The sequence below is a fragment of the Ochlerotatus camptorhynchus genome, unplaced genomic scaffold (assembly GCF_037179485.1).
Source record: "Ochlerotatus camptorhynchus isolate MF236.1 unplaced genomic scaffold, CSIRO-AGI_Acam_v1.1 ptg000222l, whole genome shotgun sequence".
NCBI classification, from domain to species: domain Eukaryota; kingdom Metazoa; phylum Arthropoda; class Insecta; order Diptera; family Culicidae; genus Ochlerotatus; species Ochlerotatus camptorhynchus.
The window spans coordinates 925104-951471 of NW_027040712.1; the positions used below are offsets into that span (position 1 = coordinate 925104).

At 39.0% G+C, this 26368-nt stretch overlaps 1 protein-coding gene across 4 annotated transcripts; it reads right to left on the minus strand.

Moving 5' to 3' along the window:
* Positions 1-1294: 1294 nt before the first annotated feature.
* LOC135703874 (uncharacterized) lies at positions 1295-26368 on the minus strand. 4 transcript variants are annotated; one of them, XM_065225229.1, is made up of 9 exons: positions 26097-26368; positions 12943-13134; positions 12648-12756; positions 12487-12586; positions 12199-12421; positions 11716-12098; positions 2975-3089; positions 2704-2916; positions 1295-2638 (listed from the first exon to the last, which is right to left on the minus strand). In XM_065225229.1, exons 2-9 carry the CDS (start codon positions 13036-13038, stop codon positions 2414-2416), a joined length of 1464 nt encoding a protein of 487 aa, XP_065081301.1. In that variant the 5' UTR covers positions 13039-13134; positions 26097-26368; the 3' UTR covers positions 1295-2413. The 4 variants fall into 4 exon arrangements, with proteins under 4 accessions (XP_065081301.1, XP_065081305.1, XP_065081302.1 ...); XM_065225233.1 differs by having other exon boundaries at positions 12681-12756; positions 12955-13134; positions 26097-26367; XM_065225230.1 differs by having other exon boundaries at positions 12955-13134; positions 26097-26367.

Here is a 26368-nt window from a genome sequence, read left to right on the forward strand (position 1 = left end):
AATGGTAAGAACCCCCAAATGGTTTTAACTAAAGTCAAAACTTTAAACGCGTTTTTCTCGAAACCACATTTTTTTTATCGGGCGAAGATTTTTCTCAGAAACTATAAGAGATATTGACTTGAATCTTTGCGCATTTTGTTCCTTATTAAATTCTTTGGAGCTTCTCCCACTTTCAGCCAAAAATATTAACATTTAACATTGTTTGAAGCACCTTAAAGCTGCAAAAAAGCGGGCTAAAAATCGCCTGTTTTTTCATATGGCTGCCATTTTGTTAATTTGCTAGATTTTTTGCTGCCAACGGGAGAAGCTCCAGAGAATCTTATGCAGATTATTATTTCATCACGAAATCTGTTTCAGATGAAGCCGTTCCAGAGAAAAGTCTTCGCCCGTCCAGGCGTTTGCGGCGAACAGGGGTCTGTTTGCCGCCATTTTGTGACGTCAATAATGTCTTTTTTTATGTCGAAAAAAATTTATTTGTAAACTTTAATGTTAAATAAACAAGAATCCCAAAGAGTTAGGCGCATTACTATTCATTTTCCTTGAAAAAAAAAATAATTGAAAAACAGGCCGAAAAAAGGCAAAAGATTGGGAATACCCCCTTAAAAGTGAATCAAACTTAGGTTTATCAAAGAACAACAATTATTTTGTGTGGATAAAATTTGTTTATTTAACGTTCATTTTTCAACGTTTTATGGCTCATTCTTCAAATATTTGTGGATTATTCGATAATAATTATTGCACCTTTTTTAAACAATTAAAAGTTTCTTTTTTTTATCTTTTTGTTGCTATTTTTTGACTGATGTATGGCTGGTTTTGATATTATTTATGGATTATATTCACTTTTTTTAGGGATATCCATTTGTGCATCGTGGATCATTGGGATGTTTTTTATGGATCATTTTTCATAATTTTAGGGTTAAATAAAGGATTTTAATATGCAAAACTATGTTTGCCTTCTATAAATATTTAAAAACATTTTATTAAACCATGAAACTTTTCATTTGATGTTTGTTGCATCCTATTTCGATACTAGCCTAGGCGAGCTTAAGCTTCCGTTAGGTGGCTTTTTCAACGATGGTGAATTATTATTTTTTTTATAATAAGGGTTTTTTTTTAAGAGATACCTTTACACAGACATTTTTCGAGCTCATAGAGCTGAGTCGATTGGTATAATATTATAATAATATTGGTATAGAAAATAAAGCTTTAGGATGCTAAGTATGAAATTTTCCGACTGACAAACACAGGAAAAAATCATGATGGTCATCAAATAATAAATACAGTTTTTACTTAATAGATCACGTAACTATTTATTTCCTAGAAAAAAATCTCATTATGACACATAGATGCACAAACTGCACTTAAAATACATCCACTGATTGGTTCAGAGCCCATTAAGCACATACCTACTGTGCCATTCATCATTCCTAATTGTTTTTATTTTTTTCTTCGTTAAATGACAGTGCATAGTTTCCTTCCTTTCACAGCATGTACAACCAAGTTTCTCACGTAATTATGAAATTAGTATTTCTGCTGTCTACCTTTTCCATTGTCATCAATTTTCAATCTAATTTGCTAAACCATGCATCTGAATAATAAGTTAAATAATTTAACTACCCTGAGGGCCTTTCTTATCATCACCGGCGAGGGGCCGAAGGGTTACATTACATTATAGACATGCCTTGTACAAGTGCACTGGTACCACAACACGGTACCTACATATCTAGAGCTTTCGCGGTGCGTTTTCTGATGCATAATGAAATTATCAAGTAGTGATGCAACACGAGGATGTTAGTCAGTCATTGTTTGTTTTTCATGAATTTTTAAACGTTATTTTCTATCTAATTTATGTAACAGATTCAATATTTGGGTACTCTAAACAATATAATACAGAAATGACTAGTTCATTACATTTAGATTTTTTTCCAGAGATTAGTTCCGTAATTTTCATTTTTGTTAATGTATCTAAATTTCTAAAATCGTTTCGTTTAAACACAACAGGATTAATTTCGTTTTTTTTTTAAGAAAATAATTTTCAGTTTCAGGAGTTCGTAAAAATCAATGTCCCTTAAAGCTAAAAGTTGACCATTGTTGCATTCTGTTCAAAAAGGTTAACATGACAATTACTAACTTTTCCTTTGCCTTCAAAATGTTAGTGTTTTGATGGAATGTAGTCTGATCGTGTCGTTTTTGTTTTGTAGCTTCACTTCCAGTGTGTTTCGTTCTCTTTTTCTACTGTTCGATATATTTTTTGTTCGTTTGGTTCGACGTTTTCTCCATTCTCCAACACCTGCGTCGATGCCATGGTTAGTAGATTTCAATGAATTTTGGTAGGAAACTTCGCGTGCGAAAATCAACCAGACTGGCAGTCCATCAATCCATTCGTTATCCGGTGTACACGCGCAGGTGCCATCTATTTTGATGATGGATAGTAGTACAGTACGGTGTTGCCTGGCAGTTGCCATCTGGACGCTTGAAGTTCGATCAGCTGCAACAACGTACGGCGGATGGCCGGAGCCGATGCGGATGAGTTCAGGAAAGCGTCGCGAACTCCGGCCAGCAGGGTTTCCAGTTGCTGTGGAAGATGTGTCTCCAGGTCGCGTCCAATGCAGGTCAGCACGAAGAAGAGGCATTCGATCTGAAATTTTCGGAAACAACTTTTAAGTCAGATTTGTTAAAGACATAATAAGTAATTTTCAATACCTCCGAAAGTGATCGAACAGGTGGTTTGACGCAATCCTCACAGCATTTACCTAGAACGGTCAGCAGCACGATCGGTGGTGGTACACCGTCGCATTCCGTACGAAGTTGCAGCTGACGACGCTTCAGCTGACAGAACATCTCCGTCAGGAAGGCCATAAATGCCGTGAAACGTGGTCGAGATGGATTTTTAAGATTCATCGGTGGGCCTAGGACCTACAAGCAAAGTACTTGAAACATTGAGGAACGGTTTACAGTCTGTTGTTGCAGTTACCTTGTCACGTTCTTGGTACCACTGGCGGCACGTGTTCAGCAAAGCTTCCAAAAGTGTTTCCTTTTGTTCTTTAGCAATAATCGAAATGCACAGTCGAGAAATTGGAAGTGCGTATCTATAAAGAATGGACATAAGTTTGCATAAAAATTACAAAACTGATGAGTTTGTGTTTGTGATTATGTTACAGGATGTTTTGATAAATATGGTGGCATCGTAATACAGCTGTAGCCCGTAAAAGCCCGAGACAAACTTTTTATTTTCAAAAATGTGTATCTCAGAAATGCCAAGGCCGATTAAATTGAAATTTTTTAAACATCATTTTGGTAAGTGGTTCTCACATCTGTTGTGTGGTACTTCTCCTCAGGCCCCTCCCTCATTGTTGTATATTTATGAATGCGTTAGCACGGGGGTGTTTTTTTTCAATCTTTACTTATCATTGCGACAACATATTGATTTTTTACTTGGAAATAATAGAGAACAACCATAAGAACCCATGACTACCTTAGAATCGATTCCGGATGATCCAGAATATGGTTCCATATGATCAAATTTATTATCTATCATAAATATATCGTGCGACATACCAAATCACGTCTATTCGTTGAAATATGATCAATGGCACTCCAAACTCCATCATAAATGAGAATCATATGGCTATGCCGCTTGATATGGTTAATAGAGATGTCAAATTTGACCACGTGGAACCATAATCCAGAACATCTGGAACTGGTTCTACGATGGTAATATCTATGTATGACGTTTTGCATGCCATTTATCATATTTCGTCGAGTAGATGTGATTTGATATATCGCTTGATCTGCATGGTTATGAGAGTTATCGAATTTTACCATGTAGAACCATGATCCGGAATATATAGAACTGGTTCTACGGTGACCATATGGCTCCACAGTTGTTAATTGAGTGCTTTCTAAGCCTGTGCCATTTTTGCATTCGTATAATTGTGTGGCAAGTACAATCATATTCTATGCCCAGGGAGGTTGCGAAATTGTTTCAAACGAAAAAATTCTAGGTCATACTGGGAACCGAAAACAAGCTACCTCCAGAATGGTCTTGCTTTATAACTGCGCATTTACCAACTGAGCTAATGTAGGTACCTAGGATATAATCTATTTATTTATTTATTTGGAGGGAAAAGCCCACACTAACGGGTGTTCAATAAAAATGAGAATTTTTTCAGTCATAAAGCTAGTAAAAACAAATTTTTTTCAACGAATTCAGTATTTTTTATTAAAAAAAATAATGTTTATTCTTCAAAAAACGTCAATGGATATTGGAGAAGGGGCCCTGGTCGGCCGTACGACGCAACTTAGTCGCGATGCTCTCACAAGAGCGCTGGACGGCACTGAAATCATTCTCATTTTTTATTGAACACCCGTTAGTGGGCACAAAACCTAATCATTTCAGTACCAACAGATAACATGGAATCCTACAGATTCATTTGCTTGAACTAAGTCCTAAACATATAAAAAGATATTAATGATAACTTAATTAAAATACAGAAAACAGAAACCGTCAGGAAGTTAAAAGTACATTATAAAACAGATTCTTGAGCCTAACACGGGAGATATTAAAATAAAAGCAGTTATAACATTTGCTGAAAATTTTGCTCATGCTAGTTAACGGCTCATTAGCGCCGTAGTTTATGCGAGAAGCCGGGATGTAGAAAAAATAATAAGAACGTAAATTTACGCGTCTGATATTGACATTGAACTACTGCAGAAGTGAACCGCAATTAATGTCCGATCGCAGGAGATCAGCGATAAAGGTAGCCTTAGAGACGCCTCGGCGAACACTAAGTAAGGACATCTAATAACAGTTTTTTTTACAACTAGGGAGATTGAAAGGATCACTCCAGGGTAGCCAACGAAGGGCGAAACGTACAAATCTTCGCTGAATGGCCTCAATACGAATACTACGGAACAGTACTCTAATGTGGAGCGGACTAGCGAACAATAGAGTGTTTTTAAACAGAAAATGTCCCTAAAGTCTTTGGCGAAACGAAAAATAAAACCTAGTTGAGAAGATGCCTTAGCGGAAACATAAGCCACATGATCCTTGAAGGTGAGTTGTGAATCAAGTAGTCTTTAATGGTAGATTCGCGGCTTAATATTTGTTCCTGCAGGCTGTAAGCATAACAGATAGATGATTTTTTCCTGGAAAACGTTATAATGGAACATTTAGAAGCATTTAATACCATCCTGTTATTGTCACACCAAACAGTAAAATCGTCCAGCTGCTGCTGAAGAAACAATGCATCTTTTCGATATTTGATGACAAAGTATAGTTTGAAATCGTCAGCATAAGACAGCGTCAGGCAACGGATCGAAAAGTGAACGTCATTCAGATACAATACAAATATGAACGATCGCAGATGACTGCCTTGAGGTACACCAGAAGAAACAGCGAACGGTTGAGAAAAATGATCTCCAATCTTCACTGACATATGTCGACCGGTGAGGTATGAGCGAAGACAATCAAGAAGGGAACCGTGAAAACCAAGTCGCTCTAGTTTGGCCACTGCAATCTCGTGATTGATTTTATCAAAAGCAGCAGAAAGATCGGTGTAGATAGCATCCACTTGATGACCTCTTCAATCTCGCGTATGATTGATGATGTGTATTGAACGAGATTTGTAGCGGTCGACCTCTTCGGCATAAATCCGTGTTGTTCAGTCGCGATGTAACTAGGGCATGTGTGTTTTAAATAATCTAGCACCAATAGTTCAAAAAGTTTTGAGACTGCACATAAAGCAACTGCTTATAGAGTATTTCAAAGGTACACCATAGAACTACAAGTAGTGGAGTTTTTCGCTATCCAGGTACAGTTCAGTTCAAATTTCTCACGTCACATCGCGGGAGTGTGAACACTTTTTAACTGACATGATTTGATACACTGCCTAAATAGATGGTTGTAGCAACGATGAATACTAAGATGAAACTGTCGGAAGAAAAACTTTCTATTTTAGTGTCCTCTTTCACGGTCCCTTTCATCCAATGAATACCCCCCGTATTCAAGGTAATTTGGTGGTTTTGCTGCCCCCTCGGTAGAGATGAAATTTTGCGCTCATTTTTATCAAAACAAACACACCAAAATCAGAGATGTCCCATTTTTTAATTACTCGATTAACAACTAATAGATTATTTTTTGTTCGCTGAGCTGCCATTTTTCCACCAATGAGAGTGCAGCACATGTTTGAAACGATCGGTGATGATCATCTTGAAACCGTAATGCTTATATCGGCATGATATAACCGATTACAAATATTTTACTTTTCGGTTCGTTAATCGATTTATCAATTATTCGAATGAAAATCGGCCATGACTACACAGAAACAAAATCCATTGGCAAAAATACTATATTGATGGTTTAAATTAAATACTCCCACCAATGGATTTTTGCAGAAACGAAATTCATTTAATTTTACTATTTTTTCTATCAAAACTACTATGCCGTTTGAGTAAGCATAGTAGTTTTGACAGAATGGTAGTAAATTTGATTATATTTATAGTCAACTATACTGAAATCATGGTAGATTTAACGGTTTTAAACGTAGTTATTCTGAAAATAAGTGTTTTCTGCAAAATAGTATTCCTAACTATTATCTTTGTTTCAGTGTAGATGAATGTGAAACGTCATTTCAAATATAAGGACCGTACATAAATAATGATACAATTTGAAAGGGACCGGGGCTAATCACAAATTACGTCCCCACGGTAACTGAAATAAACACGAGTGTTCACCGGTTGGTTGTAGTTTCCAACAAAGATGTCTCCAGGTGCCTATTGAATGGTGAAAAGTTTAATTCTAAGTTAATTTTTTTTTGTTATAGTCACTTTAACACTCTTGGGTCATTCGTGACTTGTCCGGGGGTGAGATTTGAACTCGTGACTTTGGCGGGAGAGGTATGGATGTTAACCACTACGCCGGGGTCGCCCCCTACTAAATTAATTAAAAAAAAAAAAAGCTGGCACTAGCCTTCTATTTAATTTCTTGTATTGTACTTTATATTGAGATCCCGATGAAATGCATGGTTATAGTCTTTAGTCAAGATACTCAGATGAACAAGAACTATTGGATGATTTAGTTGCATGTGTCACCATTTTTTTATTAGGTCTTCATTCCTTTATTTAACGTCTCTCTCTGTTCCGCAATCTAGTGCCAATCACCGACGGACATCGACTACCATCCATTGACGGCAACCGAATGTGCTGGAAGGTAGCTTCCACATCTGCCTAGGATATCGCACCCATTCAAACACACATGGGCCGGGACCAACGACTTTACTTCCCTTTCGAAGGAAGACGTGACCAGAGATTTTTATGCCTCAGAAAAATCCCACCGACCTCGACTGGGATTGAACCCAGACCCATTGGGATGAGAAAGCAGTCACGCTTACCACTACATCACCGGCGCCGGCTTTTTTTATTAGGTATTTTACTTAAGTGTCACGTGGTCCAGAATTGACAATCAATCGGATGTCATGTTTTATCAACTAAATCGTAAATCTTGAAGCATTTAGAAATGGAACAACCTTCTTCTTATTTGCATTTAAAGCTTATTGCATGCTCTCAACTTGGTGTTCTAAATGCACTTCCACAGTTATTAATTAAGAAATTTCGATGCCAATTTGTATATTGTGTGGCAAGCACAATGATACTCTATGCCCAGGGAAGTCGAGAAAATTTCCAACCCGCAAGATTCCCTCGACCGGACGGGGAATAGAACTCGTCGCCTCCAGCTTAATAATACCGTGCCTTTACTAACTAGGCTATTGTCGGTTATTACAGCGCTCCTAGTGGACGGATTCGGAAAGTTTTGACGTCTACATGTTAAGAGTAGATTTTTTTGACGTATGACTACGTCTGTGATTTCTATATGGGGGTATACTTTGTGAAAGCCGAAAATGGAACATGTAACAAAATTATGAAAGATTTTTGACGTTAATAACTCAGCTGCCCCTGGACCAATTTAAATAATTTTATCACCAATCGATCAGAAATATTTCTACGCATCTGTTAAATTTAAGGGTTTATCGCATCTGTTAAATTTAAGGCTTTCAAAATGACACTACTGCAAAATTGCACGAATGTGTAACTGTTGTTATGATAGTAAAAATTATCACCGATTGCCTGCGAAAAGCGATTTCTCTAACTCAGATTTCAAATTTAAATTCCAACCGGTCTCACCAAACGGTGTTTATTCAATCACCGCGTGGTGAGTAGTGGTGTTCTCCAGTACACAACAAAAGGCTGCCTGCAAGCAGCGAGCTGCAGCCCACATGAGAATCCATACAAGGAGGAAGAAGCCACACCGCTGTTGATCGGAATCAGTAGCTCTTCGTGAGTCGTTGTGGGCCATCTATGTCTTACTAAAGAGTATAAACAGAGAGAACCACCGACAAACCGACATGAAACTTAAACTTAACTCTTGATCGAGAATCCATAACGGCCGATTCAAATATGCAGCGATTCTATCTGTCAAAACCATAGAATTATTTTATCTAGATAAAAATAAATTGTCCGCGATAGATTAGACACGAACAAACTCATACATTTTGTACGCGTGCTCGTGGCTAGGATACACATTTTTCTTGAACACGGCGGCAGATGTCAGTTTTGTGCATTGATCAGAAATGTCATGGTAGATGAATCGAAGTATGCTTTGACCGCGAGAAGGCCGGAAATGTATCGGAAACACCACGCCGTGCCGCCGCCGGTCAGGACTCGCACAACCGTCTGCTCGGCGAAGTGGACCGCCCGTACACACCGGCAAAGAACCACATGGCGAGCAATCTGCCCATCGGAAGCGACGCCACGGATTCGGGAAAACCCAACGGTCATTCATGTCGGTTTGTCAGTGAGAGAACGCCGCTCAAATTCCTATTCCTATATAAAACACAAGCTCCTGCTGCAGTTAACATTATTTATTAGAGATTTGATTGGATGTTTCTTCTTTTCTTAAATCTTGGGTTATTATTAGTTTGGTAGGTTCCGATTCTACACGTTGTAGTTTCATGTTTATACCTGTGATCTTGACATTTTTACCTAGGGGATGAGTAATTAAGGGGGTTAGGTCTTTAGTGGGAATGACACTGACTGCACATTATAGTCGAAATACGTATCTGTCATGGATTAGCTGCGCTTTGGTCAGAGAGCGTATAGGGCGTCGTTGTGCCAATTAATCATTTTGTACAACCATTTTCCACAGAGATGGCGCTGTTCCGCTGGTAGGAAGTGATAAAAATCCCCATATAAAAATTGAGAGAAGTGGGAATAATTCGCTTTCGGTGCATATTCAGGTCAAAAAAAGTGAACGACAACCTAAATAAATGAAGCAGGGACTTTGTCGTTCAGTTTTTTTTCCCGGAAATTATTGTTAAACGAGCTACAATTAAATAAAAATGATTTTTCCCCATACAATTTTACCTGCTTTACTACCAGTCCCCAGAGAGCCAAAAAAAATTCAAATTTGAGAGAGAAATTCTCTCTCACGGCCTCAATTTCTCAACATGCCATGTATTTTGTTGACACTCTATTTGTGATTTCCCTTTCACAGATTACAAAATAGAGTACCTGACACTACACAACATGTCTGGTACCTCTATATATGCATTTGCTTTAACATTTGAAGTCCCTCCTTTTTTACATATTTTGCGCAAAAGATACTTTGTGCCCCGCCCCATACATAAAATTCGGCGAGAAATTCTGTGAGAGGTGAGCTAATTTGTGTGCAGAATGTGTAAAAAAGGAGGGACTTCGAATAATAATCTAAATGCATATATAGAGGCACCAGACATGTTTTGTACTGCAGTGTCCTCTGTGAACAATTATAGGAAAATAGATTGTGGCTAGTTTCCGATAGATGTCACAGCAAACAACAGCTGGAACATAAATGCAGAAGCTTGACAAAATGATAAATTTGGTCGTGGCACATTTCGAGTATGAGAGTATTGCAGTTTGCAGTGCCTGAGTAAAATGCAAGTATTTTCGATGATTACCAGTAGTTGTTATAGTGAAGATATACACCCATATTTTCGTTTATTTCTGGACGTGTTTGCCATACAGAAACATTTTTATTTGATTTTGTGTGGTGGATGGGTTTCGGGCGTGGACGGGCATATGGGAAAAACATTAGAAATGTATCGCTTCAGTTTGAGCACTTCACTTGGCAACCGATGAACCATTCTGACGGCCCACATTACCGTGCAGGCGTCATGTGTTGGCAGGGTCCAATATTGGACAGTTTAATGTTTATAAAGTACCATCAGTTAAAATTGTAATTTTGGGCTTTATCTCTATACATTCTTAGGTGTTTCTCAGTAGATTATCATGTTGGTGTACGCTGATTCAAAGAGTAAATGGTATTTACATTGAGCTGTCCATAGTTTGGCGTTGTTGAACTTATGGTACTTGCACAACATTTCATGTGAGTAACAAAGTAACCATATAATCACAAAAAAACTTTAAATGTAGGTTCAGAGTGAGACAATGTCACTGAGATATGGTTGGTTGGGTATTTAGATGAAACTATTACTTTAAAAAACTAATCCTTCCTGTACCTCTTTTTCGTTTGCATATAACACTATTTGATATTACTAACCACACTCAATGTTCATTCCGAGTGGTGAGCGAACCTGAAGAAGAAGAAGATGACTATACAGGGTGAGTGGTACCATGACCCCCTTCTCGGAACGAGAATATTGTTGATGGACATGGTCTGTCAGTGGGATTCTGTGATTATAAGTATCACATATAAGGTAAAATAGGTAGCATCATCTTTATCGAAATGTAAGTATTATTGACAATAACCATAACTAGATGATATGCAAATTTATACGATAGGTACATGGATCAACGTTTTTTAAACATGCGCGTTCAATCGTGACGGCATCTAATTCTGCATTACAGGTTTTTTAGAACAATTTGAATTTCTTTGACCTCATGAAATTTTAGCATATTCTACTGTAACAGAAGGTCACAACTTGTTATCAAAAGGAACCTCGCGGAATCGAATGGATTACAGTAATTCAAGGCCAACAATTGAAATTACCTTAACTTTATTTTGTAAACAAACCTTGTTTGCAAACCTAAACCACAAACGGGTAGAAGAGAATTTCCCCTACCTGTTCATTATGTTGGTTTACCTTTGCGGACTTCGGTTCGCGAGAAAATGGCCTTACAAGGTTTGTTTACAAAATGGAGTTAAGGCCATTTCAATTGTTGGTCTTGAATTACTGTAATCCATTCGATTCCGCGAGGTTCCTTTTGATAATAAGTTGCGACCTGCTGTTACAGTAGAATATGCTAAAATTTCATGAGGTCAAAGAAATTCAAATTTTTCTAAAAAACCTCACCCAACCCAAATGTCCCCAGTTTAGGCAGTTTGAGAAATGTTGTGCAGTTATGATTATGATGCTGAAGGTACATAGGTAATTCGTAAAGTGATCAAAAGCACAAGTTAGATGAAAATATAATAGTCTAGAATTAGCAATACAATCAACGAAGAAAGAGTTTTTTTTTAATTTTTCCATTGTAATTTACATCAAATCCAACATTTGAGGGAAAACAGACTCCTTAATATGTTAATTAAAATTTGATATACACGAAATTGTTGAAATCGGTATATCCAAAAAGATTCAGCAGGAAATAATCTCATTTTAAAGAGTTTGCCATAATTTAAATTAGCAAAATCTATAAATTAATCAAATCTAGTAATCTTACCTTCGCCCATCCACCGCACGATGCATCAGCTGCATGGCCAGCTCCATCAGGCAGCGAGCGTTCAACTGGTTCGGATCTTCGACCGCTTTGGCAAGGATTAGCTGTATCTCCGGCGAAAACTGACCAATGTCGTTGGCTTCCGGTCCCACGGCAAGTCCCAACCCAGCCAATCCACGCGTCAACGTGTCCGCGGACGAGAGTGACTTGGAACGCTGTAAAGGTGCAAGGTTCATGGGATTGTTGTTGTTGTTGTTGCTCTGTTGTTGATACATGGCGGATGGTGATAGTTGTTGGTTGGTGGATGTGTTGCTGTTGTTTTGTGCTTGGAAGCTGTTGTTTGCGTGTACCATAGGCTCCGGAGCGAATTTAACTCGTGGTCCAGACTGCGAACGACACAAAAGCGAAAGATAAGCAACAACGTTTTACTCTATTGGTTGATGAATGCTTGAATAAGCTGATTTGGGTTTGAATCGATTAACTCACGTGCAGAATGTTTCCGCTGGACGGCGAGTTAACCAATGGCATATGGGAGGACTGCAGCTGTACTCCGGCGTGCTGCATCGGATGGGTAGACATCATGATCGGTCCCCGTTGAGGACTGCCGATGTTGCCCAGTTGCATTTGATGTGCTCGAGGATGCATGTTCAGCGGCATGCTGGCGTTCGATTTCGAGTGCTGCAAGGAGCTGCTGTAAATGTTGAGAGATCTGGAATGGATTCAAGTAGATGAAAACACTCATTCGCGGAAGTGGTGCAGATCAAACGGACAAACCTGGAATTGTGCAACGGTATGCGACCGTCGGGTAGGTTGTTCATCTGAAACTCCTGCGCATGCACGTTGAGCTTGTTCTGAAGTCCATCCATGCGAACATCTACGGGCGGTAGAAGTTACAGATTTTTCATGAAAAGGTTACGGTTAGTAGCAAGTGTTACTTGGTGGACGATAGATTTCCATCGGTGGCTTACCACGCAACTGTTGTTGTTGGGCATGTTGCATCGCCTGGCTCTGGGTGAAGGCCAGGCTGCGTCTCTTGTTGGCGTTCTGTTAAAAATAAGCAAAGATTTACAACTAGTAGTTTGTTGTTTAAAACTTTGTGACTACATGCAGGAATAAGAATTTTAAAACAAAAATACCTCCACCAATTGCTTTTGAAGATTACGTTTTAGAAGAAAAGACGATGAATTAGTAAATATAGATGCATCTTGATAGGACAGAAAGGATTATTACCATGTCCATTACCTGCTGGTTTGAAGTTCGGATAAAGCTTCGTTCCCTGGAGATTCCCGGAGAAATGTATGTATGTTTTTGGTCGTGGTCAGCCATCTTTGGATTTTTTTTTAGTTTCCTTCAATCACACGTATTGTCTAGATTCGCATTAGTCCAGTACATGTGGATTGATGTCTATACTGAGTCTCAAATCTGGAAAAAATAATAAAATTGCATACACCGTTAGGGGAGGCTTAAACAAATTTAATGTGAAATTTAATTATCTTTTTCTTTTATGAATTTCAGTCAATAAATTATGTATTTGTATCATTTTGTATATTTCTAGCTGAGTGTGCCCGGCCTTGCTCGGGATTCAATATTAGCTTGAGTTTATACGCCGATTCCAAAAAAGCATGCTATATTTTTCAGTTTCATTTGTATGGGAGTCCCCCCTTACAGAGAAGGGAGGGGTCTCGAACCATCATAAGAACCTTTCCCGGCCCCAAAAACCCCTGCATACAAAATTTCACGCCGATCGGTTCAGTAGTTTCCGAGTCTATAAGGGTCAGGCAGACAGACAGAAATTCATTTACACATATTTAGATAACGTGCTGTTGTTTAGTAATTCCACTGACTCAAGTAGAATCTAAATAAAAGAAAGCAAATTAATAAATCAATTGTTTCATTCATACAGTAACATCCCTTATACAGTGTTTGCTTACGGTTTGCCAAGCTCCATAGCACAGATCAATCATCGCAAAATCTAAATATGTATACGATTGAACGCGTGGGCTCATCAATGCACAAAACGGAGAGCACGCTTGTCGGAAACCTCCGCCGCCGCCACCGCCTTCGCCACTCATTTGTAGTGCATTTATCAATGCATGGGCGGACTGGCCCATTATCATATGTGTCAAGTCAACCTTGAAAGTGCTTACGTCCGTCCGATTGGTGTGTTTCGAAATTGCTTCGACCACCATGTCATGGCAGAAGATAGATTCTGTTTACACACACTTGATCTGAGTCAAACAGCTGTGGAATCGGGTATTTTTCAATAACAGCTCTATCTTTCGAGGAATTACATCATGTCTTCGCTGGTTCATGAACTTCTCTAAGCAAACGGGCTTTTGGCGATGCGATGAAAAGCTAATTAATTGCTATTTACAGATAAAGATATTGTTGTGGGGAGCACTGTGTTACAGTTACTGTTGAAACCGATGTCGGTTGTTGTCCAGCTCACCCGCAATGCTTTGACTTATCTGTTTCAAGTGCGTGTCTTGATGATCAGCGAAGAATGCACTCAAATAGGGAGAAGAACAGCTTCTGCCCCCCGAGACCCTAACTATTACAAGCATGGGATAATGAATTACTTTCAATTCTCATTTTCTGATACTTCACTTTTCATAGAGCATCTTTCATTTCCGATTAACTTTCTTTGGAAAAACTCCGTGCTTAAAAAAGGGTCTCGGGGAGGCTGAAGCCGTGGTACTCACTGATTCAATTGTGAACATATGTAGAGGCATGTGTTTTGCGGTTGCTAGTGAGCTAGTCACCACGAAAGGGGTTGGAATAAGCACATTATTCGAGTGTACCCCATTAGGCATAAATACGTTAGGCATACTAGAGTGTTTCAGCTTCATATGGAAAACCGTTTGTAAGTTATGATTTGATTTAAGTAAAATAAGTAAGCGTGACTGCTTTCTCACCCCAATGGGTTTGAGTTCAATCCCAGCCGAGGTCGGTGGGATTTTTCTGAGGCATAAAAATCTCTGGTCTTCCTTCGGAAAGGAAGTAAAGCCGTTGGTCCCGACCCATGTGTGTTTGAATGGGTGCGATATCCTACGCAGGTGTGGAAGCTGCCTTCCTGCACATTCGATTGCCGTCAATGGATGGCAATCGATGTCCGTCGGTGATTGGCACTAGATTGCCGAACAGAGACCGACGTTAAATAAAGGAAAGGTAGATTTAAGTAAAATTTCCATTTGGTGCATCCTATAATGTGTAATATATGTTGTTTTTTTTGGTAATATTCTAGTGAGAAATGCCTAGTATTTTAAGACCAAATATACGATATTATCAATTTTACAGATGTTCCATGTCCTCCAGTGGTTCACGCAGTTATCACTCAGAGTCTATCATCACCCTTTGTTGTACTTGATATAGTTCTAGAGAAAATTCCATAGATTCCCTCAAACACACATTTGATGCAATTCATCTAACGGACGTTTAAGGTCTACCGGACGCACCCTCAGAGTCTATGGCCATCTAATTTCTCAAAAGCACCGTTTTGATACCTTCAATATTGTTGCAGAGTAAAATCACTCCATTCTTCAACCAAACATACAAAGCAATTAATGTTATTGCTGTTCACAATTTTGTGGAAGACTATTAGGTGAAAACCTAGAGTTTATGATATGCATTTATATCACAAAGAACAATTTTGCTATATTTCTGATGGAGTGAAATAATTATCAGCTAAAAAATTTAATGTTGCATTGAAATGTTTTAAATCGTGCCATATTGTTGTGGTTATATCACAGCCTTGCTAATAATATATATATATTTATATCTTTTCCGATACCATGGAGTCAACAAAGTAAAAGTTAATGGAGATCAGCAAAATAGAGCACATGCGATATGACAATGGAATGATGATCGGTAAGAAAATACCCGGAGATGGACACTGTCTATTTTCCGCGCTGGTGTAACTAGGCTACGCGACTAGGAACTCAAGATCATCATTCAAAGTTAATGGACTTACGTTGAAATGTCGTGGAACACATCAGTGCCAGGTTTGAAAAGAATATGTTCGAACCTGGAAGTGTGTCTTTAATACCAATATCCATTTGATAATGGTGATGCATACATGTGAGGCTTATTGTGAATAGAAGTGACCTCGCAACGGCTCTCAACTGATTGTTATAGATGCACTTCCACCTAAGCGGGAAATAGAAAGGTGACACAGTAGGAAGAAGTGTTAGTTTGTTTACTAAAATGAACTATGCCCATTTTGTTACGGCAAGTTTTGCTTTAAGAAATGCTCCTCGTGTTTATTAGCGAAATTCACATCAAAGGTTGATTAATTGCGTAGGAAATCAGTTTGGCACGGCATTTGTGACCAGCATACACCTTCCGGTCATATGAAACAGGTAAAAAACTGTTCTAATTCGTCCATAAAATTTTCTGTTTTGATTTTCTGTATGGCAAAATAGTGAACTTTCCGTGAACATTAACGGCAAAGAACTCACCAGCACTGGGAGACCGTGAGTTCCTGCCCACCTGTCATTTTCCATCTCGCACTTCCAAAGTTATTAATTGAGAGGTGACTAAGCCAACCAATGCTTAACATTGTATTTTGTGTGGCACGCACAATGATACTATTTAACCCAGGGAAGTCTGAAAATTTCCAACCCGAAATATTTCCTCGACCAGACTGGGAATTGAACAACCTGCCTCCAGCTTGGTCGTACCGTGCCTTTACTGACTAGGCAGGCCCCTGTAAATATAGCAATGCATACATTGATCAAATTTACACAGCAATCAATTTTATGGATCTTACGGGTCTTCCGGTGGGTCATTTGATGACCACTCAGAACCAATTACAAACATTTATGTAACAAAAATCACAATTTACTACATTCCATATAGTTGCATAGAAAAGTCATGGCCTACTTGGATGAAATTTACGTAGCAATTAATTTTACTTATGTTCGGGAGCTTCCGGTGGGCCATCTGGTGACCACCCGGCGCTAATGACCAGCTAATATATCAAAAATCGCAAATTTACTACATTCCATATAGTATCAGAACAAATCTAAGCATACTGTGCACAGCAAAAAAATAATTTTGATATCAATTCAATGCATGAACTGACATTAAGCTGCTTTTACTGCATTTGTTTATTTATGTGGTCATAAAAATTACATGAAATTTTCGACATGATTGTAGTGCATCCACTTTGATGTGATATCAAAATTATTTTTTTGCTGTGTGATCAAATTTACGTAGCAATCAATTTTACGGATGTTTCGGATCTTCCGGCGGTCTATCTGTTGATCACTTAGATCCAATGACCTAATATATAATATATAATAAATCACATTTTAACTGCATTTCATATATGTAGTTGCAGACACAAATAAAGGCATACTTTGATCAAATTAACACAGCAATCAATTTGACAGATTTTACGAATCTTCTGGTGAACCATTTGATGACCACTAGAAGCCAATGACCAGCTTAAAACTCAAAAATCACCATTTTACTTCATTCCATATAGTGGCAAAAAAGCAAGGTCTACTTTGATCAAATTTGCGCAACAATCAATTTTACGGATGTTCCGAATCTTTCAGCGGGTCGGGATGACCACTCAGAGCCAATGACAAGCTGATATATAAAAAATCACCATTTTACTTAATTTCATATAGCTGCAGAAGAATAATCATCGTTGATCAAAAATACACCTTAATACAAATAAATATTAAGGTTGATCCGGGTCACCAAATGGCCTTCCAGTGGGCACTCAGTATTTAGAACAAGTTTTTTTTTTCGTTGATTTGTTTTCCGTCGATCTTGTTTTCCAATGCTACAGGCGCCAGGGAGGTAGTTTCCACACCTGTACCAGGTTGTTTTGTTAAAATATTAATCAGCACTACCCATAGATGCCTGTTGCTGTGCATTTCCAGCATCACCTTGCTCTAGACGACTGGTACCTTTTCTCCCCCCGATGGCCTCTCGGAAACCCGGAATAAAACCTGAACCACTTGGCCAATCTGTTTCGATTTTCAGTAGACCATAATTTCGAACATCTTTCTACTTACTGTGAAAATTTCAGTCAATTTAATTATGAAACAAAAAAGTTATACCCATGCAAACATTGTTATTCAAATGCCTGTTCGTAAAACTAAAAACCGCACAAAATGCATTATGGTACGTTCAGACTATCATACTATAGCTGATATCATGTAATATAGGCTATCTTGATATCGAAACTCATACAAATGATTTCCAGTGAAAATTTGACGTTTGAGTGCTCATTGCAAGACAGCCTATATTACATGATATCAGCCATTGTCTGAACGTACTATTATACCTCGTTCATATTACAGCGTATATCACGTGATATACGGTGTCTTGCAATGAGTACTCATACATCTAGTTTCCACTGGAAATCCTTTGTATGAGTGCTCATTGCAAGACAGCCTATATTACATGATATCAACCATGGCCCTCCCCAAAAGTAAAGCAGGTGGTGTTCATTTGAAACGCTAATAACTTTTCGGGATTAACTCGGATTTTGAGCCAAGATGTTCCCAATACTTCAAAGATTCTACATTTTCTACACGAAGAAAATCGACCAACTACAGCGCCACCTAGAGTCACGAATGTGAAAGTGGCTTGTTCCCCACATACATTTTGTCGACGTTCCCAATACAAACTTCAAGCCCTTTGAGCGAGGGGTTCCCGTAAATCAAATAACTTCAAATTTTGGCAGGATGTTTTTGACCTAGACTAGAATTAGTTTCTTGAGCTCCTGGAGTAAAGTGTAGATAACATTAATCAGTTTAATTGTGCTGTAAAGTTCAGTGTCATAAATAGCAGCAAAAACACGTTTTAAAAAGTTTCCATAGGCAAACAAAAGTTTGAACACGCTTTTATACGGATAGACGAGGGTTATACGCGATCTTCAACCATACATACGAAGTAAATTGTGATCAAAACCAAGTGTACTTCTAATAGATATGTTACATTTGCATATTTTAATAAAATTTATGTCACCCTCCATAAGGTTTTACATTGGTCTATTTTTTATTTAATTTTAGTAAAATGAGATAACAATTTCAATCAACCATTTACATGACAGTCGTAACTATATCATTGATGAATAAATTCCCATGCTTAAAATTGTTTTATACACTAAAATGTAAAGGTTGTAAGTTAGGGCCCATTGTCACCCCCACTTATGGTACCGTAAAACGAGGTCAAATTGATCAGCGAATTGTATTTGATCACTGTTATATCTCATTAATTTTCTTGAAGAGCAATATTTTTGTTGTTTCAGAGCGTGCGAATGCATCTTTTTCTAACACCATTCGTCATTAAAACTAATATAGGGGAAATGGATGTAATGTCATCCTAAAAGCCCTTAATTTGGGCCCATAAATAAATTCAGCAATCGACTAAATTTTCAATTGAGACCAAATATATCCATTAGTACCGTCCCAACTACATAAAATTGATAAATAGCAGAACAACATCATTTGGGTCTATTTTGTATTTGAATTAACGGATTTGAAAACGGTTTTCACTCAAGTACATACTATAGGGTGTCCCAGAATGTCTAAGCACGACTTTGGAACACCCCTGCTTGTTTCAGATGACGTTTAAGCAGCTGATTATCACGCTGAATCATTGTTTACATTTCGGCCCACAGTTTCGTGTATCGCAAGTGTCGGTTCTTTACATTTCCGTGATAATGTAATGGTGCACTATCCCGAACATTTCTCTGAGTCAATTAGCGAAATTGTAAGGTGTAAGCATCGGAGCCGTTCGAAACGCGATGCGGAAGAACGGTGATGAAGCAACTTTCCAGCACAAGCAAAAATCTGGACGTAAACCGAACCCTGTTAACCGAAATCCGGACTGGAAAATCGTGCATGCTTTCACTCGCGAGAAAAGTGCTTCGGTTCGAGACGTGGCTAAAAAAGAGGGATCCTCGAAGAGTAACGTCCAGCAGGCAAAGGCAAGAATGGGTCTAAAGACGTATAAGAACGTGAAAAACAAGCCGTATCTGTCAAACCGAGGGTTCGGAAGTTATGCGACCAATTTCTGTGCGGAAAATCGGTGTGTGTGATTATGGACGATGAATCATAGGGTAAATGTTGGCTTCGGCACCCATTGACTGTTTTCGGCAACCAAAATTTAAACGTTAATTTCACTATGTTTTCCCATCAACGCACTTCCCTGAATGTGTCCAAACGATTGTTTAGCCTTTCAGCTTTAATCTGATTATATTTGAACGATCGAGCACAATCCAGTAATGCTACATTTTTCTTCAAATAAAGCATACGCACTACAAAATGGGGTTGATTTCGAGTTGCCAATAATAGAACAGCTGGTTAACACGCAGTTCTAATGGGAAGGTTGCCGAAGAAAAAGAGGCTGCCGACAATAGTCACACTCACCTGAGAAGTTTGGAGCGTTGTAAAAACGCTTTCAAAACGTTTTGAAAAATTCTGTCGATTGGAATGGATAGAGAAGCAAGCAGCAGATGAATGTAAACAAACAGACACATCATATATGTGTGTGACGCTTTGAAAATGCTAGTAGAAGTGCAGACGCAGCTTAGATTGACGAGAATACGTAAATTCCCCTACGTTAAATTTGATTACAAAACTCTTTCGGGTGATCAGTACTATACCGTTCGTGGTGGCCGCAGTGTTGACGACTCAGACAAGTCGATTTTTACCGAAAAATTATGGCTAAGGCTATAAGGCTATGGTGAGTGTGGTATGCTTTCCAAACCGTTTGTGACAACGGAGACAATGACAACCGACGTTCACGTGCGTGAGTGTTTAATCATGCGACGCACAACGGTCTCGTCCACTGTTTTGGCGATTTTATCCGACCAATTTTTCATCTGAGCTGCCATTTTGATGAGTGTACCTTTTACCTTCAGTTTCCTCTTCATAATTACCCAGTAGTTTTCAATAGGCATGAACTGGGGACAATTGGGCGGATTGAGGGTTTTCGGAACAAACTGGACTCCGTTGTAATTGTACCATTGTTGTATTTTCCAGCTGTAGTGACAAATCGCAAGATCTGGCCATCTGGATGAAGGGCAGAATTTGCTTCTGGAGACATTTGGTTTTGTAAACCTCCGAGTTCATCATTTTCTCAGTGACGCAGCTGCAAATTCCTTGCCAGATTATAGGTTTGCGTGCGAATTTATCCACAAAAACAAATTTGAATCTCCCAGGGACACGTCCTCAAGCAATCACCTTGTAAAATGTTGGTCCTGAAAACTGTCCGAAGTCAGCCTTTACATAGGTTTCATCATCCATAAGTATGCACCCACCCGACTTGGTCAGCAGGTTGTCATACAGCTTTAGAACACGGGTTATACTTACGGTATTCTGCCTGTTTGGTTGCCTACTGGCGCGGTATGCCTGTAAATCTTTGCGGTAGCGAATTCGCTGCACTGTACTACAGGCGGCATCATGCATTTTACTCAAATCGCGATCGGACATACCTGGGTTGCTTCTGATGGACCTTGCGACCTTTCCATGGAGCTGACGGTTGGCAGTTCCACTTCGGCGTTTACTTTGAGGGTTCCGATTTGTCGTCAAGGTTTCCCTGTACGTATTGAGCACGCGTCATACGGTGTTTCTACCCGACCAAAGTCTGAGATCATATTGAAATCTAAATTTGATGTTGTGATTTCGCTGATAATGATTGCTCAGGTTGCTGTCGGTTAAAATATCAAAATTGAGAGCAAAAATTTTTCCTGTGACATCACATTGAAAACTATTTCTGCTATCAGTGAGAGCAAACTGAAAACTGAATTTGATATCCATTTTTCCTGTTGATAACAAAACAAGTATTCAATTTGAAGTTATGCTAAGGCCATGAAAACAAAACCGCAACATCATATTTCTGAAAAACAAATGTACAGCAAGATGTACGTAGTAGTGTAATGCTTCACAGATTGCTTGCGGTTGCTCCACCTGATCGATAGTTTTGAAGAGTGCTGCTTTAAGAATTTTCTTTCCTTGAGTGTTCAAAAATGCAATATCATCACTTTCTAAAACCTATTGCATTCAATTATATGATCGATAGCCAACGTTTGCAGCGTGTGGACAACGTTTGTGATCTAGGAATTACACTTGATTGTGCTTCGACATTTAAGCTACGATCGATCTTGGAATTAGGTAGTAGTATGATGTCCGTATAAAATAGTTTGGATAGCGAGAATCGAGTCTGTTCAGAGGAAATTCGTTCGTTACGCTCTTTGCCACCTTCCTTGGAATGATTCAACGAACCTTCCACCCTACGAAGATCGTTGTCAACTCCTGGGTATTGAAACTCTTGAACGTAGGCGGAAGATTAACCATGCATATTTTGCAGCAAAAATGCTGATAAACTGAATCGACTATCCCAGGATTTTGACTAAATTCAAAATCTATGTACCTGAACGAGCTATACGATCGGGGAGTTTCAACTGCACACCGGAAACCTTTCGTGACCGGATTCAGCGTAGTCTGTTGGATAGATGACGATACGGTTCGACACATGCAACTGCTTTCAATCAGCAAATTGTTGCAAGACGGTGAGTAGCTGTCCATTTAATGTACATCTGCTCATTTTTGCTTCCTGTTTCTTTTTTTGTTCCCAATCATCTCTGCGATGACGCTCTCGACTTGGCTGATCCAAGGACAACTCCATGCCATAGGACGAGATAAATTTTTATGCTGAAGATTATATTATCATTATTATTTGGTGTTTATTTTTATATTTGTTCTGTTTTTGCGTCCTTTTTATATTGTTCCTTGTATGTCGAAAATATATGGGGTTTTTACGCCTATTTGCGCAAATATTTGTAAAATAGGCTTTTCCCCATCAATCTTCATTTAGACAACAAAAGTCAGATGAAGAGAATAATAAATATATAAATAAATAAATACTGGTGACAACGCTCTGATGAGAAAATGAAACCCCACCCCCAAGCTCCTCCCCTGATCATATCCTATAACTATGTACCCTTTTAACCTCGGGTAAGCCGCAAGTATTCGGCCCAACTCCTGGACATAGAATGAAGTGAATTTTGTTACAAACAATGAACAATTAATTATCGGCACCGTAAATCTAACGTGATTGAGTGAGAATAAACGAACTAGATTAAAAAAAAATATGACAGTATATTTCTTTAGTGATAATCTGTAATCCAGTATTTAATAAAAATAATTACATTGAAAATACCACATTCTGATTTATTTGTCAATCACATTGTGGTCATATCGTTGGGAATTAAGGCTGAGTGAATTGGTGCGCATAAAAACACCTGTAATTCGTGATTCAATGCGTTTAAAAAGTCCATTTATGGTTGCTTTACAATACTTTCATTAAAACTTCAAAGTTACAGCATTAGATGGTTACATTTTTCCAGTTCGAACGAAATCTCGAACCCTCCTCTCGTTGGAGCCCATCAGCGTCTGCATAGTGGAAACGGACACGGAATCAGCGCATTTCTTCCATTTTTCCCGCATTTGCTTGATGTCCTTGACTTCCCCATCGCTTCGTCGAAGCCGCCGCTTTGAAATTGCCGCGTATTTTTTGATTGGTTTAAATTCCGGGCAATTCGGAGTAGTGGCAGCTGGCCAAATCGGGCCAAAAGATGACTTTGCTTCTATGCTCGCGGATGAACGGCAATACACGCTTTTTCAGGCATTCTTCGATGTAAACTTGGGATGTTATCGTCGAGGATGTGACGAATGTTTTCGTTTTCAGGCCACAACTACAAATCGCTTGCCAAATCATGGCCTGCTTCGTGAACTTGTCAGCAAACACGAACTTGATTCTTCCCGGCCCATCCCCACGTCCAGTCGCGATGTAAAATTTTTGACCGGGAAGCTGCTTAAAATCGAGTTTGACGTATGTTTCGTCATCGATCAAAGTGCAGCCCTTGTGTTTCGTCAAAACACGGTCGTACAAAAGAACGGGGTTGGCTTTAACGCACCTCAACACCTTGCTGCGCAGCTGACGATACCTGGTTCCAGTTTTTTCGTAGGTCCGCTGATTCCTTTCCACACTCAGGGTTTCCTTGTAGGTTTTGAGCACTCGACAAACTGTTGATTTTGGCATCTTCAGCACTTTAGCCAGCTTGGAACCGAACCACTCCGGATTTTCCAGGTGTTTGTGCACAATATTTTTTCTTCTTTCGGATTCCATTTGACGTTATTTCTGAACGCTATCGACTGCTTTGATCAAACTTGCACCAGTTGTTCTTTATAGAAATGCAAACAAACCACTGTCAAAGATTTTCGATTCCCAACACTAGAAGCGTGCTAGTGGTGTGCGAGGGGCGTACCAATTTACTTTTAGTCAACCTTTATCCGTTTCGGAGCCATGCCCGGTGGCCCAAAAAGGTTGAAAATGGTTTTTGGCCTCCATACTGATCAAAAGAAACTATATAGGTATATGTGATAATTTCGGAATTTTGTCCGGGTTTTGTATGGAGTCGCCCCACAGTGGCATGCTGTGAACAACGTTTAGGGGTGCTAGTGCGTTTGAGAAAATATCATCATGTTATCAGTTTTTTTTTTGTCTTCGCGATTCTCTCTCATAGGGCTCTAGATCTGGTGATATCTAACCCTTCTCACTTAAACATAGTTCGAGCAACAGGTGGTGGCCAATATGTTCTTGGTTTCTTAATATGACAAGTAATTAGCTTGTTTTATAGTTCTAATGTTGGTTTATATGTCACATAATGGGTTTTGGCTCAAGAGTGGATCTAACCAATGTAGCCTGGGAAACTCGAAATCACTAATTCTCAACGGAAGTTCTTAAGAATACTGTTTTTGTCACCCCCTCACTATGTCCGTGTATCGGAGAACGCAGCTTTTCAAAAATCTAATTCATACCACAGGACCACAGATAGAGATCATACTTGTTTACACCATGATGGTGTTTTCCGAAACTTGACATGGGTGGCATATTAGCTATATCTTCGTTTATTGGCAAAGCTTAAGCTAGATTGAAGTCACTCAATACAATTGAGGTCACGCTCTCCATTACGGTAAAAACAGAACGACAATGGGTGTCGTTGATTTCATAGTCACGAACCCGGTCAGGAGTGATGTAAAAGTGTGTGATCACTTAGTTTGGCAGCTAATATAAATTATAGCTTTAACTTAGTCCATTTTACGAAATGGCAGGAGCCAGTTGACTATACAGAACGATGACTTTGATGGTGGTGTTTCTAATGTTTGATAATTGCCTGTTAAATTTATTGGTGATATCGATTTAATATAAGTGATTATGATAAATTGACGACAGTTTTCAGAATACTAGTTTCTCGTCTGTTAGTTAATTCCAGCATTTATTACATCGCGTAGATCATCTTTTTTAACAGTTTTATTATTTTCTCATCGTCAAAAAGTTCCACATTTCGTCACTGAAACCGTGCACCAGTTACTTTTCACCTAGTTCTACACCGCAGATTCAGTTTTCGTGTCATGCCAGCTTGCCTTCGATTCGCGTAAATTACGTTTTGTTGTTCGATCTCATCTTACATGTTGATCTTTCGAGGAGGCGGCGGTCGGAAACACACACACATACACAACATTGCCTGCGGTTTTACGGAGTTCACTGGTGCGCAGCGCTAAAATTTTGACTTCCGCTTAGTTGACTCACAAGATGAGTCATAAGAATTTTCGATTTCAAAAAACTGTCGGTGAGAATTTTGTGAAATTTCTCATTTTTCATAACTCACGCATACCGAGGGTACCACATGCATGCCATTTTCACTATTTCTCTCGCTCTCCCGATCGAACAAGTAATCACAACAATATAAATTCACCTCACGTTGCACAGATGTTTGATTTAAAAATACCGTCGAATTTCTTCCACTGCTGCCTGAGAACCAAGCGTAAATAGACTTTTATTATTAGACTGGTAGACGCACACCAGAAGAAACTAAGCTCTTCGCATTTTGCACCCAACAGCTGAAAACAGTCACATTTTTTTGGTAATTGATTTTCTCGAAAATGACATTTCGAAAACATCACTTTTTTCTCACCACACCCGGCTTTTAGTATGTTTCCGTTTTCGTAAGCGATGGTGGTAGTAGTGGTAGTGAACTTGGTGTAATTGAGATAAATCAACATGTCACTGAGCTTCGTGTGCTCTCTGTTTGCAATTTCGCTCCGCGACACTTAAACAATCGCTAATTTACGGACGACAATTCGCACAGCTTCCGCCCACCACCCTAGCGAATCACGAACCAAAGCAACGGCGGATGGAGGCGGGTGGTGAATCGTTTTTATTTTCTCACCACCTGCTCACTTCCAGTGCTAGCAACGATTTGACTTTCTTCCATTCACTTTGGTCATATTTTCTCTCAATATTACATAAATTAGCAATCATTTTGCGGGCAAATTTTCTCGAGCACACTTTACCTTTGTAACGCTTTCGTCAGAATCAGTGTTCTATTTTCTCTCTGTTTTCGTCACTCTGCAAATGGCACTCAAAACGATCGAATCTTATCTCATATATCTCATCTACTAACGAATACTACCGAGCTCGGAAACTATTTTCACCAGTATTTTGGAGAAACAATTTTCTTTTGCCAGCACAATTAAAATATTATATAAAAATCCCGTGCGTATCTGGCTCGCGAGATACACACAGCAGTGTCGTGTCGGAGTGGAGTCGAGTTACTGGCAAACGG

What these genes read in the sequence shown, in the direction of transcription:
- LOC135703874 (XM_065225229.1), bottom strand. Translation starts at nt 13,038, where the DNA reads ATGGCTGACCACGACCAAAAACATACATACATTTCTCCGGGAATCTCC. An exon ending in CCAGCGGAAACATTCTGCAC is followed by an intron (nt 12,099 to 12,198) that starts GTGAGTTAATCG and finishes TGTCGTTCGCAG; the next exon opens with TCTGGACCACGAGTTAAATT. An exon ending in CGTGCGGTGGATGGGCGAAG is followed by an intron (nt 3,090 to 11,715) that starts GTAAGATTACTA and finishes CATTCTTTATAG; the next exon opens with ATACGCACTTCCAATTTCTC.